Source organism: Mus pahari, chromosome 21 (genome assembly GCF_900095145.1).
Source record: "Mus pahari chromosome 21, PAHARI_EIJ_v1.1, whole genome shotgun sequence".
Lineage (NCBI taxonomy): Eukaryota > Metazoa > Chordata > Mammalia > Rodentia > Muridae > Mus > Mus pahari.
Genome location: NC_034610.1, coordinates 43,706,183 through 43,720,917, shown reverse-complemented (window position 1 = coordinate 43,720,917; position 14,735 = coordinate 43,706,183). Strand labels below are relative to the sequence as shown.

General features: G+C 46.5%; 1 protein-coding gene across 2 annotated transcripts in view; it reads right to left on the bottom strand.

Moving 5' to 3' along the window:
• Positions 1 to 13,903, bottom strand: part of Map7 (microtubule associated protein 7) — a 129,746-nt gene extending 115,843 nt beyond the window's left edge. The window contains exon 1 of one of the 2 annotated variants that reach the window (XM_029533216.1): positions 13,797 to 13,903. In XM_029533216.1, coding sequence (XP_029389076.1) covers positions 13,797 to 13,863 — 67 coding nt within the window. In that variant the 5' untranslated portion in view covers positions 13,864 to 13,903. The remainder of the gene's footprint in view (positions 1 to 13,796) is intronic. The other variant, XM_021221312.2, reaches the window with a different exon arrangement.
• Positions 13,904 to 14,735: the final 832 nt, after the last annotated feature.

Here is a 14,735-nt window from a genome sequence, read left to right as displayed (position 1 = left end):
TTCTCTGCTGAAGTTTTGACACAGAATTCCTTTCCCAAGAAATCTGTGTTTTGTTAAGGCTTATCCACATATCCAGGGATATCCATTTAAAGTCAGATGATTGCAAAGGTCTATCTAGCATATCCCACATTCTAGGCAACAGGTCAAAAGTCTATGTGTCAGTGGCCTTAATCTCCAGAGTAGAACGGATACAATTAACATATATAATTTCCCAATAATACTGTTAAAATGATGATTATACAATTGAGATCAGGATACTTCAGACTAGACCTAACAGACCCCTTTCATTTTTATAAATGATCTCCCATGAGAATTCAATTTATTAGCAAATAAATCATTTCTGTTATTTGAGAGGTAAGTAGCTGGTTTTCTCAATATTAAATGGAATACAGAGTGTACACCACCCTCCCCCCTCTCTCTCTCCTTCTATTATAAAGCAAACCCACTGTCTCATTTAGAAACTCAAGGATGCAATTTTGTGGCTAGGGCACAGGAAGGTCAGGTTGTATGAGGGTGCACCTGGGGAGTGGGGAGGGAGGGAGTTTGCAGCCGTCATGTTAGCACTTGGGAGGCCAGGGCAGCATGGCTGAGTTTGAAGGCCCTGCCTCAAAGATGAAAAGCAAAAACAGTACACGAAGCTTTGAATACTAACCGTGAACACTTAATGGTTTGACAGCTAGAACCATTTCTGACAGAAGAAAACCAGACACACAGTTCTCCAAGACTCTTCTGGAAGTAGACTAGAGGAAGTGGTGGCGCCTAGCAGAAAAGCCAAGTGACAACCCTGGCAGGGCGAGTCTGGGGCTAGGCCTGCTCTCACTCCGTCAGTGAGAATGGTGGGTAAGCATGGCTGTCAGCAGCCAGCCAGGACATAAAACGCCCAGCTGTCAGAGACAAGACATATGTAGGCTTAAATCAAAAGCCTACTTTGAAAAATCTGCAAACATAAAGAAAAGATTCTGAATACAATAACTGAACTCAATCACACCAAGGTATGACGCCTGTAATTCCCACCAACTAGCCATTACTTCAAAACCCACGAACCACTACTACCAAACCAGTAGTTTGTTGTTTTTAATAAACCTTCTCTTTAGTTTGACTGAGCATCCGGGTTTTAGGGGGGCCTATGTGGGAATAATTCCTCAGAAAGAGCAGTAGGTTGACAAGCACTTCCTGGGCCTACACTTCTTCTCTAAAGTCCTCTCACTTTTCATGTGCACCATCTAAGTCCAAGTGATGTAAAATGTTTTTCTGGCAAACTTCCTTTTAAAACATCGTAATTGTACTATTATACTTTTTATCGTAAGTCAAAATGGCTACACTGTTAAACCAACTAACTCTTTGAAGTGCTTTGAAAACTGTTTTACACACACACACACACACACACACACAACTGTTGTAGTGAGGGAACTGAACTGTCTTTTCTCCCAACTATCAGCACCTGTTTGTACAGAGGCCTGGAGGAAACACTGCTCCCTGCTCCCCCCACCCCCACCCCCACCCCCTTGAAACGAGTCCCTTAAGTACCCAGAGAAAGGCATTATCCAGCTCTCTGGAAATAGGATATTACTTATAAACAAAGGATAGGTGCTTACATAACTAAAAGTTGTTTGTTCTAAAAATATTGCAATACTGAAACCTGTTCCAGAATGTGTTTCCAGACAGATATGTCTGTAACAACAGGAAATGAAAAAGTGGCTTGGGTACTGAGGACAGAGATGGCTCAACATAGCACCTGTCACACAAGTACGAGGACATGAGACTGAATTCCCAGAATCCGTGTAAAAGCCATGTCTATGGCAGAGAAGTCTTCAAGCCCAGCGTGGGGAGGGGAAATGGAGAAAAGAGAATTACCAGAAGTTTATAAGCCAGCGAGCCCAGTATACATAGGAGAAGAAACAAAGACTGACTCAAAGTGGAAGTTGAGGACAAACACCCAGGTCCTCAGACCACACGCCATGGTAGGTACATGTATGAATGTACACACAGACAGATGGGTGGACAGACACACTCCAATGTTTTTAAGGTTTACTTTTATATATGTCAGTGTTTTGCCTGCATATGTGTGTGTGTACCGCATGCATTCCTGGTACTTGCAGAACAGGCATCGGATCCCAGAGAACTGAAGTTCAGGTGGCTGTGAGCAACCAAATCCTCCATGAGAACAGCCATGTTCTCTCTTAACCTCTTGGACTTTTTCTTTTTTCGGTTTTTCGAGACAGGGTTTCTCCGTGTAGCCCTGGCTGTCCTGGAACTCACTCTGTAGACCAGGCTGGCCTCGAATTCAGAAATCCACCTGCCTCTGCCTCCCGAGTGCTGGGATTAAAGGCGTGCGCCACTGCGCCCGGCCCCCTCTAAGACTTTTAACAGCTAGTTCCTTTCTATTTGGTTGCTGGGATCAAATACAGGGCCTGCACGTGCTAGTAAGAGAATGCTTTGTAAAGCATAAAGTCCTTCATAGTGGTTCGGAATACTCAATGCATGAGCCCCGAGTCCCAGGTTCTGTCTGAACCAGCTGCAGGGTTGAGAGTGGACTTTGCCCTTCTGACACCTCACCCATCCCTTCTCTCTTTCTAAACTGCCCTGGAGACGGACTTTCTCGTGTCCAGCAATGGACCCTGTGGCTCCATCATCTGATGGGCGGGGCCACACTCTTCCCCTCTCTGCTCTGGTCCATGAGCAGCAGGTAAATCTTGGGCTTGCTCAACCTGGGAGAGGGCTGAAATGGAATCCTCCGACTTTGCCTTTAGGACCAGGGGTTCCTTGGAGGATTGGATGGGAATGCAAATGCAGGGTTTGGTCCTGTGAGGGAGGCTTCACTGGGCCACCCGCTGCTTACACGGTTTGGCTGTCTAAAAGTCATTGAATCACACAGATCTCTTGGACTAAAACAGCTCAGTCTCCTGCGTCTCAGATTTGAATATTTCTTCCAACGGTCAAGCCATCTCCTGTATTTTCACTTTGGTTCTTAACGGTGTCTGTGTTTTACACAGTCCCTTACTGGATATATAGAAAAAAAAATGTATCTCCATAAGGGGGCTTGAAATTATAAAGCCACCATCAGAAAGAACAATCCTGGATTTATCCTTCATGCTGAATATTATCAGTAAATACTAACCTTCCATTTCCTGTAACATATCTTGATTGAAGAATATTCATATCATTACTATTTGTAACAAAGGACCTATTCAGAGACTGAGAGCTCATTTGAGGCGGCGACACATTTTAATTTTGCTAAGCTTTTTTTTTCTAAATGAAATAAAACCTAAACTACAACCAAGTCTAGTTTCACAAATCATTTCTTAAAGACTTTTTCTTTCAAAGATTTATTCTATGTAAGTACACTGTAGCTGTCTTTACACACTCCAGAAGAGGGAGTCAGATCTTGTTACAGATGGTTGTGAGCCACCATGTGGTTGCTGGGATTTGAACTGGGGGACCTTCAGAAGAGCAGTTAGTGCTCTTAACCACTGAGCCATCTCTCCAGCCCTCACAGATCATTTCTTAAAGGAGAAATTAGTGTCTTGTACCTGTACCCCATACAGCCAGGGCTTTTGCAACTTAAGGGAGTCTCTTCTAAAACTGGTGACTTTCAGAAATGAAATCACTTTCTGAAGTCTTCTGCTTCATTTTGTCTGAAGAAGCCAAACTGTCTCTTGCTTCTCCTGAAAGCCTAGTAGAAGATGAGCCACACTCATGTTCCCCACAGAGGGATACTTTAACTCAAATGGTCTGAGAAGCCCATCCTCACCGTCCAAAGGGAATGGGAGTCTATCTTCATGGTTTAAACAAACTAACTTTTGTAGCAAAAATATTTTAAGAACGTAAAATAATAAAATCACTTTGTGTAAGATAAAAGTAAAATGAAAATGAGCCAAGAGGTGCTGATGCTGGTGCCTCAAAGACACAACATAATCTAAGCATCCTACAGACCAGAGTGATCTTCTAATAGAATGCTAAGTCACACTTGGACAGGTGAAAAGCTGCCTTGGTGGTACCTTACCTGGTCCAGTGAGATCACACAGCTACAATTAGCTCTGAGTCAGCAGTGCATTCCAACGCCCTCTCTAGGGTGAGCTCACCAACTTAAGTAGAACCTTGCTTAAGGGAGAAACTCAGCATGTCAGGGTATGCCCGTCCTTGCATCGTGACGCAGTATTAATCCTTTATAATAAACAGTTCATACTTCACTGTGTCAGGGATTGTTCTCCGTCTTAACTCATTTCTTCCCTGGTACTGCTGTGCCTTCAGTTTTAAAAGGAAGAGATGGCTGCTTATGTGACTTGTCAAGATCAAACAGGCAGGAAGTGGTAGAGGCTCCAGTGTCCTTGTACCAAAAGAGTAATTAATTAGTATTACTCCTGAGCAGTTTTAGTTTTAGGAGCAAGGCCTTGCTTCATCCTTGCAAGATCTGGCACCACATTAAATTATTTTCAGTATAAATCTAAGGAGGAATAAAAAACATTTGTTTTTAGAAGCCAGTTCTTGTTATCTTAGTCCTAGGTCTATGGTAACAAGCACTAGGATAAGCTACCAGAAGAGAGAACCATAGAAATCCGGGATGCTGAAGGTTGGCCCTCACTTCAGATTGCAAAAGATGGCTTTGCAAATATGCAGCAACAGACACAACGCGACACAGGAGCCCCTCCGGACATTTCAGCTCATGAAGTATTGTGGGGCCAGAGAGTAATTGAAGGTGCTATCTGGAGTGTGAAGCAACCTGCGGAGAGGAGAGCGAGAGCAAGGAGCCTGGATGCCCTGAGCTCTGGGCACCACAGCGCCGGGAGGGAGGGAGGGAGGGAGGGAGGGAGGGCACACTGGCCTGAAGGCCAGCATCCAGGCTCACAGGAGGCTCACAGGGAGCAGATGGAGAGGAATACACCTTGTCAGCTATTTATAGATGCTGAAGAACCAAGGTGGTTGGAGGCCACAGGGTCACCACAAACTTCTCGGGAAAACTTCTTGCCATCTACTTATTCCAAATTAACCTTTCCCGTTTTTGAGGGGAGAAGGAAGAAGACTGAACACTAAAGGAAGAAAAAAAAAAAAACTCATTATATACCATTTTGTCTACTTCACATTTATATAGAAAGTATACAAGTGTGCCACCGAGAGAGTGTTATATTGTCCACGCGAATGTACTTAAGCCTATTTTTATATCTATATTCCCTTCAAAAGGTCTTGGGGAGAAAAATGAAGCAAAGTCTACCAAATTCAGGGTTAACAGCTGTTAAGATTGTCCATGTGGTTACTGGAAGCAAGGTCTACCGGACACCAGATTAAACCTACCCAGTCGGGTGGGAGAGTTCAAGGCGGGACGTGGGTTGAAACCAGTTTTCAGCATGGCCTGCACACAGGAGACACCTGGGAGTTCTAAACCCACAGTCACGACCTGGCTGCCAACTGCTCGCTCCTCTGACAATTGCCTGGGCACCGTGCGGTTCTAGGTCTCCAAGTGATTTTAACTTTTTTGCCAAGACTAAGAACCACTGAGCTGAACTAACGGTGTTCTAGCACGTGACCTCAGCAATAGTGTCAACAACATGACCTTCTGCCCAAGGAGTACACCTTATTCACATGGGCGTGGGGGGTGGGTAGAGGGGGTGGGTGGGGGATGGGGGGAGGGGGGTGTAGACTAACTTAAAGACCGATCAGCTGGAATGTAGGAAGCAGGCGACCCAGGCCTGTCTGTCCAGTCTACCACACGGAAGACTCAGGTCAGGAGCCTCCGAGAACCACCCATCCAGATTAAAATCTTGAGAAGCAGTCAAGCTTCCTGCAATAGGAGCCCATCTGATTTATAACCGGATAATTATGCATTTCAGCGCTATCCCGCACGGCTCGGAAGAAGGGGGTTCTTGCTAGAACTTCTAGAGTCTAGCTTCTTTCTATATTCGATGTGGTGTTGGTGACCCCATTTTTTACAACACAGTTCAGGACAGGTCTGTTACCAGAAAGCCACCTTTCAAAAGGAGGTTTGGCTGGCAACTGTTAGAAAGCCACAGAATTTTAAGGTACCTCATACGGGAATGTTCTAAACTTAGACCCAGGATTTTACTAACAACCTTGCAAAGTGCAGTTCACAGATGGCATCTACTCGCAAGTTCCCACTCTTTCTTTCGGGTTGCTGTGCCCACCTGTACTATCTGGTTAGTTCTGCCAATCCTGGGCTTTTTCTCATGCATCTGGGTTTTCATATTAAGCTCGCACAATGTTAACAGGTTTCATTTTGGCCTTTCCATATGCATATTATACCTTCTTCATTCATCTTCTGGGCTTGACCCCCTACGCATCCCCCATGTTGCTGGTTCCCCTTCCCTAAATGCTCCAGTTCAGCTTGCAAGATACTCCACAGAATTCAGTTATCCTCACACCCTCTAGATTTATTTGCATTCGCTCTTGGTCTCCTCCCCAACCAGTTTCTTGAAATAGGATCTCCCGTAGCCAAGGCTGGCCTCGAACTTCTGATCCTCCTGCATCCATCTTCCAAGCACTGGACTATTGGGGTACATTTTCATCACACACGCTATGAAGTTTAAATTCAATACAGTGCAGAAAATATACTCGTCTGAGTCCTGTTTTTAACAATACATTTAACAAAACATTTAACAATGTGTATACTGGGTGTCTTAGTCAGGGTTTCTATTCCTGCACAAACATCATGACCAAGAAGCAAGTTGGGGAGGAAAGGGTTTATTCAGCTTACATTTCCATACTGCTGTTGATCACCAAAGGATGCAGGACTGGAACTCAAGCAGGTCAGGGTGCAGGAGCTGATGCAGAGGCCATGGAGGAATGTTCTTTACTGGCTTGCCTCCCCTGGCTTGCTCAGCCTGCTCTCTTATAGAACCAAGACTACCAGCCCAGAGATGGTCCCACCCACAAGGGGCCTCTCCCCCCTGATCACTAATTGAGAAAATGCCCCATAGCTGGATCTCATGGAGGCATTTCCCCATCTAAAGCTCCTTTCTCTGTAATAACTCCAGCTGTGTCAAGTTGACACAAAACTAGCCAGTACACTGGGCCACATTTCTTCTTTTTTGGGACAGGATTTCTTCAGTGTAGCTCTGGCTGTCCTGGAACTCACTGTGTAGACCAGGCTGGCCTTGAACTCAAGAGACCCGCCTGTCTGTGCCTCCTAAGTGCTGGGATTAAAGGTGTGTGCCACCATGCTTCACTGGGCCACAGTGAAGTTTCTTTCTTTTTTTGTTTTGTTTTGTTTTGTTTTGTTTTCCGAGACAGGGTTTCTCTGTATAGCCCTGGCTGTCCTAGAGCTCACCTTGTAGACCAGGCTGGCCTCGAACTCAGAAATCCGCCTGCCTCTGCCTCCCGAGTGCTGGGATTAAAGGCGTGNGCCACTACGCCTGGCTCACAGTGAAGTTTCTTTATCCTTTCACCTACTGATGGACATCTAGGCCAGTTCCATTTCTTAGCTATTTTAAATAGTGCAGCAATAAATATGGACCTCAGAACTAGTTCTGTAGGAGCATCTAAGAGGAAATACTGAATGTCGTTGAACTTTGGCTTATTTTTTTTTAACTTAGTTATTTTCATGTCGTCAAAAACATATGTATCTGCAAATTAACATTTAAAGTCATTACCATGGGGTGCAGCTCAGTTCAGAGCATTTGCCTAACATGCAAAGGTCCTCCCTACGTCTGATCCCCAGCAGCTCTACAGAGAAAAAAAAAAAAAAGGGCTGGAGCGAGCGATGGCTCAGTGAGTAAGATGTGAGGCAGTGTGGGACCCCAGTTAAGTCTCCAGTATCCATCTAGAAAGCCGCTGTGAATGCAGTATGAATGTGAGTATCCATCTAGAAAGCCGCTGTGAATGCAGTATGAATGTGAGTATCCATCTAGAAAGCCGGTGTGAATGCAGCTATGAATGTGTGCATCTATTATTATTCCAGAGCTGTGGGGTGGAGACAGAAGGACTGGGGGCGAGGTTTACCTCCTTAATCAATGAGTTCCTGTCTCAGGAATAAGGCATAGATGGAGCACTGCAACCACATGAACATGCACAGGAGTATGGACCTTACACACTTATATATATACCCCAATTATACATGCTATACTCTCGAACATACACATAAAGAAATAATGAAAAAGTAAAACTTGAAGTAACACCTACTAAAAAAAAATCTAGTTCTTCAACTAATTCTCAAATTTAAATACATATTAAAGAGAATAATCCTTAACAGGAAAAAGCAGTGAAATGCCATTTAATTTACATGGCAATCAACTAAACATTATAAGGAAAATTATAAATAGTAATTTATAATAAGGCGGCGATAGGAGGCACATTGCTGGGGAGTGGAGCCCAAAACTGGAGAACAAGTCTTACTGCAACAAGCACGAAGACCTGGTCCCCGACAGAGATAAAGAGTTCAGCGACAGACCACAGGCACTGAGTTCATTGCATCAACGGGAGATTAACACAGAGCATTCATCTTGATAACACGGTGAGTCCCAAGAAATGGGATCACAAGACAAGACATACAACCAGTACCCCCAGCCCGCTTTCTTTTCATTTTTCTAGATCCAGGGCCTCACTAGCTGGCCTGGTACTTATTATGTAAACTCATGGAGACCATGAGGGGAGCCCGCCCTGCCTCCTGGGGTGGCCCTCAGACGTGACCTCGTGTCTGTTCCTTCTGCAGGTTCACCCTTCCAGTTAACTATCTGGTATCACTACTGACTGGTCCCTCTTGGTGCACACTCTTCCATGTATAAGACAACCTACCTTTTCTTTTACTAAGTTGTATTCATTAATATGTTCGGGTCAAGCCTAAATGAATGAACCAATTCCAAGTGGATCATCCTGTGTCTCCTTTTACCTGTGACCCTTTGACATCTCACAGTCCCAAACCGGCCTCTTTTCTGTGCTCACTGACAGGCCAGTGCCTACCTAGCTCTAGCCAGGGACCTCAAGGTTAAGTCTGGAGGCCAAACTCACTCTTCTCCTTTCTTCCTCCATCTGGTCTACACAGCTGCCTTCCTTCCAGGTTCCAGAGCAAACCAGCGTCTCTCCTACATGGCTGCCCCTCAAGCACAGCTGCCCCAAATGGGCAGGGTAGGGAGGAAAAGGACTTCCCTAGGAGAGGGTGTGTTTGTGTTAAAGGTGCAGCCGAGCTCTTTAATTCTGATTAACAAAGCTTTATCAAGACAAACCTTCCTGCGCAAACAATACTGTCCCAGCCTCTTGGCTTGACCTTTGGCTTCAACACATCCATCATCCCTAACCGATTTCCCTGGACACTCACTTTTGAGCCTTTCACATTTGTCCTGTCAAGATGACGAAAGAAACTTCAACTCCTCTCCCCGTGTGCCTACTTCCCCTGGTCTCCCTCTGAGGACACATCACTCCCTGTTGTTTGATGTTTAAGTGCTAGCTGCAGCAGGTGCTCGGGGATGACCACAGCCAGAGTGATCCATCCTTCCTCCACTGAGCCCTCACCAACCTGTACACATTGGCCTGTGGATTTCCTTACTAAACTCTAAGGTCATAGTCATCAACCTTCCAAACTCCGTAACTTTAATAACCCATGGAAAGTACACATTCTTGGCTAAGCTAGTCTAAGCCTCGATGTCCTTAGTTCTTGTACTAACAAGATATGAGTATGTGTTTTAAAGCTCTATGAATAATTTGTTTTCAGGTATCATGATACAAGTGTGTGAATTCTTTAGAGACCAGGCCAAATGTAAATTAGCATTTCACACACATACCTAAGCAATGACAACAGCTGACTTCTCTTAAACTCACTGACCTAGCGAGATGTCAAGTTTGTCCGCTGAAGCAGCAGCAATTTAAGCTTCTAGGGTCTGAATTTTGAAAGGGAGGGACTTACATCACAGCACAAGCACAACCTGAGTGTCTACTTTCTATGTTTATTTGGGGACAACACAGGCCGGCCCTTCAGACTAAATGAGACCATAAAGATCACTTTTTACTCTGGAAAATTCCACAGAAGATACATGACCACAGTAAGGAAGTCTAAGTCGGGGCTGGAGAAATGGGTCAGTGGTTAAGAGCAGTGACTGCTCTTCTAGAGGTCCCAAATTCAATTCCCAGCAACCACACGGTTGCTCACAACCATCTGTCATGGGATCTGATGCCCTCTTCTGGTGTGTCTGTAGACAGTGACAGTGTATTCATATACATAAAATAAGTAAATCTTAAAAAAAAAAAAAGGAAAGAAAGTCTAAGTCTTTCCACTAAAAATCCTTATTTAAAACAAAAAATTCCATTCTAGGTTGTAAGTAATAGTTTCCAATAGAATGGCAACAGATCTCACCAAAATATATGGGCATTAATTTATTCCTTTGCACAGCAGAGTTTGGGCATCACAGATTAATCAAAAGCAGCATTAAATTTTAGCTCCGTGGTATCTTTTTAAAGGAGGTTGGCAAATGGGATTTGTCCTGTGTAGTTGATTTTTCATAGCTTATGATCATACTAAGTGACTCACAGAATTCAAGCTCCTAGTTTTGTGATGTGAGAGCCTAGGAATTTGCCCAAAATAATATTCTAATAAAAAGGACTTGACATCCTCTAGTGGTGAAACACAAATCTGTTTCCAAGACAATTGCATTTTCTAGTTCTTGCTTCCCTTTGACTATGGACAAGGAAAATACCCCCAGTAAACTAAGAGAACTGTTCTACCCCAAGAAAAAAATGACTTTTTTAAATAATATAATTGTAAAAATTATAATCACAACCCTTGAGCAAAAGCTAGACATATCTGCAGAACTGTTTTCTGAATGTTGCATGGATATAGTACCCTTTAAATACATACTATGCTGCCAACGTTCACTCTATTTGAGTCTTACACATACACATACACAAGCCTTTAATCTTGAACACATCGTAGGTATTGTTTCTGTAATAACCCGAGATTTTAACCTCAAGTCTTGAAATATAGCCTTTGCACAAGGACATAATTTAAGAACCACTTAAGGTTGGATCCTACCTCAAAGTAATTATATACAAAAGGAATACAGAAGGAATGGTCTGGGAAAGGAGCTGCTGCTTGTGGCCGAGAGAGAGGATACACAGGGAATCCGGGACTCAGGAGGCTGAGGTGGCCAGCTTGGCAGGAAGACTCCAGGAATACATGGCAAGACCCCAATCTCAAACAAAAAAGACAAAGGGGGGAAAAAAGTGGCCTTTTGAGGTGGAAACTCTTACTTCTTGGTGGCAATAAAACACAGGCTTAGGTATGCCTCTCATTCAATAAATAAAATCCCATATAAACCTATGATTTAAAAATAATAAATTGGGGGGCTGGAGAGATGGCTCAGCAGTTAAGATCACTGACTGCTCTTCCTTCCAGAGGTCCTGAGTTCAATTCCCAGCAACCACATGGTGGCTCACAACCATCTGTCATGGGATCCAATGCCCTCTTCTGGTGTGTCTGAAGACAGCTGCAGTGTACTCATAAATAAACATAAATAAATAAAAAATAAAGGAGTGTTTAAATGTGTATACTGTGTATATTAAAATGTGAGTATAAAACTGAAGTTCTACATTCAGATAAAAGTCACAGGTTTTACACATACAGAGCATAAGCTGTCAACATTCAAACAAACTTGTGTTCTCTCAAAATAGGGTCACCTGGATTTTAAACAACACATTTACAGCTCAGCAAATAAAGAGGCCTGCGGACCCGAGGCCAGTCACTAGGACCTACACAGTGTAAAGAGAACCGATTCCCACAGGTTGTTCTCCGGCTCCCACACACACAAATACACAAAATAAATATAATTAAAATATGCCAAGAGCCAAGCATAATGGCTTACTCTACTGAGGTAGAAGGGTTTTGAGTTTGAGGCCAGTCTGGGATACATCAAAGTTAAAGCCTAGTATGTACCTAAGAGTGGAGACTGTCTCAAAAAAACCAAACTAAACCAAAAGTACACTTTACATTTCTTTCCTTTAGCACCCACCGGCACAGGTGGTGTTGAATACTAAAAGCAAAAATAGAAAAATGGGGGAAAATACATGACCAGAAATATATAATATACACACACCTACGTATTTATATGTTGGTCATATATAAAACATAATTGAAATTTAAATTTCAAGGCAAAGATGTGGAGGAATCCTTTGCTAACAGGAAATAATAGCCAATAAATTCTACTTTTAACGGAGAACGTATTTCAGGCTGGTGAGATGAGTTCATGTTTAGGTAAAGGCACTCGCTGCCAAACCGAAGTTTCAGTCTTAGAACCCACTCTTAGCAAGTGATCTCCCACACGCATGCTGTGGCATGCACACAACGCGCCCCCCCCCCACACACACACCAAAGTAAGTAAATATAAAATTTAAGAAGACGTAAGAACACAGGGTTGATTCTGCATCCTGTTAAAGACACATGGATCGTTCATTCCTTAACACGATCAGGCACGGGATATACTCCACTTGCAAGTTCGTTTATGTCTGAACAAGTACCAATGCAGATCTACAAAGCATTCAAGGACAAACCGATGCCTATTATTAAATCACTAACATTTTCCCCCCAGAAGCAGCTACTTATCTGTGTCTTATTCACAACTAAGAATGCCCTGGGCTGGGCAGCCGGTAGAGCTTCCAGCTCATCAAGCTCCCTAAACAATTACTCAGGCATCGCCTCTACACCCAGACCAAAATAACGATCACCGATCTTTCAAACGCAGAAGATAAAAATCAACCACCTTTCAGGATGTAGCCGGACATGGAAATAAATTCAGGACACTGTGTCAATCTTAACCTCAGGTGTAAATCATTAGAGTTTAGGTACATTCGCTGATACGTATTGGAAAACACTGAGCTCTATGGGCCTTGCGTGTTAAAAATAAGCACGCCCTCTAAACAAGTACGTGGTGGTGGTGGTGGGAGGTGGAGCGAGTTTTGCATTATAGAAAACAATCACTTCTGGTTGTGGGTGTACAGAAGCAGTAACAGCTTGCAACCGCGGGGTCTGCAACTTAACATTTTCTTTAAAATAACAAAGCGCCTCCCGCCCCCACGCCAGGCGTAGGAAGGTACGAGAACGGCTTACTCGGCCAAGGATTAGAACAGGGGTTCTTAAGAGGGAAGGTATGATTCGCAATACAGTCCCCGACGACGACGAAGAACAAAAATCCCGAGGGTGTGTGTGTGTGTGGGGGGGGGGGAGTTGGCTTCATGTGAAGGCGAGATGGGTACGAGGGCGAAGACCTTCCGAGGGTGCGAGCTCTACGTCCCTGCGAGTCCCCGGTGGCTGTGCTGGAGGCAGATTGTCAACAGCGAGCCTGAGGGCCGAGCCCGGGAGGCAGAGCCAACGCTCCAGCTCTGGCTTTAGAGCCACAGGAAGAGTCGGGCTCCGGGCTCCGGGCTCCGGGCTCCGGGCTCCGGGCTCCGGGCTCCGGGCTCCGGGTGAAGGCGGAGTGCGGAGGTCCGGAGCCGGTCAGCCGCTCACGGCTCAGCCATCGGCCGGACGCCCGGGTCCCCTGGCCGTCCTGCGCGCCCCCCGCCGCTCGGAGGCTCAGACTTTCACTCTTCCCGGGACCCCCGACAGCCCCCGCCGCTCGGAGGCTCAGATTCTCAAGGTTCCCCGACCTCCCCGGCGCGCCCCCGGCCACCCCGGCGCGCCCCCGGCCACCCCGGCGCGTCCCCGACCTCCCTTCCGCGCGCCCAGGCCTGCTTCCACCTGTTGTGGCCCGCGGGCGCTCGGCGGTCGCCGGTAGCGCAGACCCCGAGGGGTCGCTGGCTCCGGGGACCGCGCCCCCCCCGCCCCCCTCCCGCGCCCCCCCTTCCCGTCCCGACCGCGCCGTCACCTGGGTCGCCCTGCGTAGCGCCGTCGCCGCCCCTGTGGCCGTCGCCACCAGCTCCCTGCTCCGCCATGGTGCTCCGATGACGCGCCCGGAGAGCCGCTCCGCCCTCTCTCCCTTCGGCTCCGCTCCCGCCGGGCCCCCGCCCCCCGGGGCCCGCGGCCCAGACAGGTGAGCGGCGGCCTGCGCGGGCGTGGGGCGGGGACGGGGACGGCGAGCGCTGGCCCGACGCCGCCGGGGCACGGCGCGCCCCCTGGCGGGCAGGTGCGGCGGCGCAGGCGCCCCGACGGACGCGGTCGCAGCTAGTGTCGCAGGCGGCGGGTCCTAGCCACCGCGGCACCCGAGCGAGCGAGCGAGCGTGACGAGCGGCCACCCGCAGCCCCGGGCGGCGGCGGCGTTCGAGCGCTCTGTTCCCCTTTGAACTCTGAAGCCGCCAGGTCAGTTTCGGCTTCGTGGGGATTGGAGTTCGTGGCGACAATCGCCCAAGGAGCCGATGCCCCACGTGGAGAGTTCAAGTACACCGGCTGGGCTCCGCGCCGTGATCCCGGCTCCGCCTGGGCTTTGGAAAGAAGCCTTCGCCGGTGACCCTAGCTTTTCCGTGTCTGATGGCCCAGCACGCACGTTAGTGAATCCTGCAGTGACTGGCGTGGCGTTTCTTTTTCTTGGTTTCCGATTAGTAAACGTGTCTTGTGACTATCTCGTTCAGAGGGACCAGAGGCGTGGGGTAGGCCGTTTTAAAAAGAAACATTAGCGACTGAGAAACACATTTTCTGCCGGAGCGGGCGAAATAAACGATAAGCAACAAAATGCTGAGGGGGTGGTTAAGTAACCTACAGAAATGGAAACAGAACAGAGCAGCCTACCGAGGCCGCCTGCTCACACAGAGAGGCACGTGCCCACCCTCGGTTAGCTGAACGGATCCAACGGAGCTCTTTATCCTTTGAA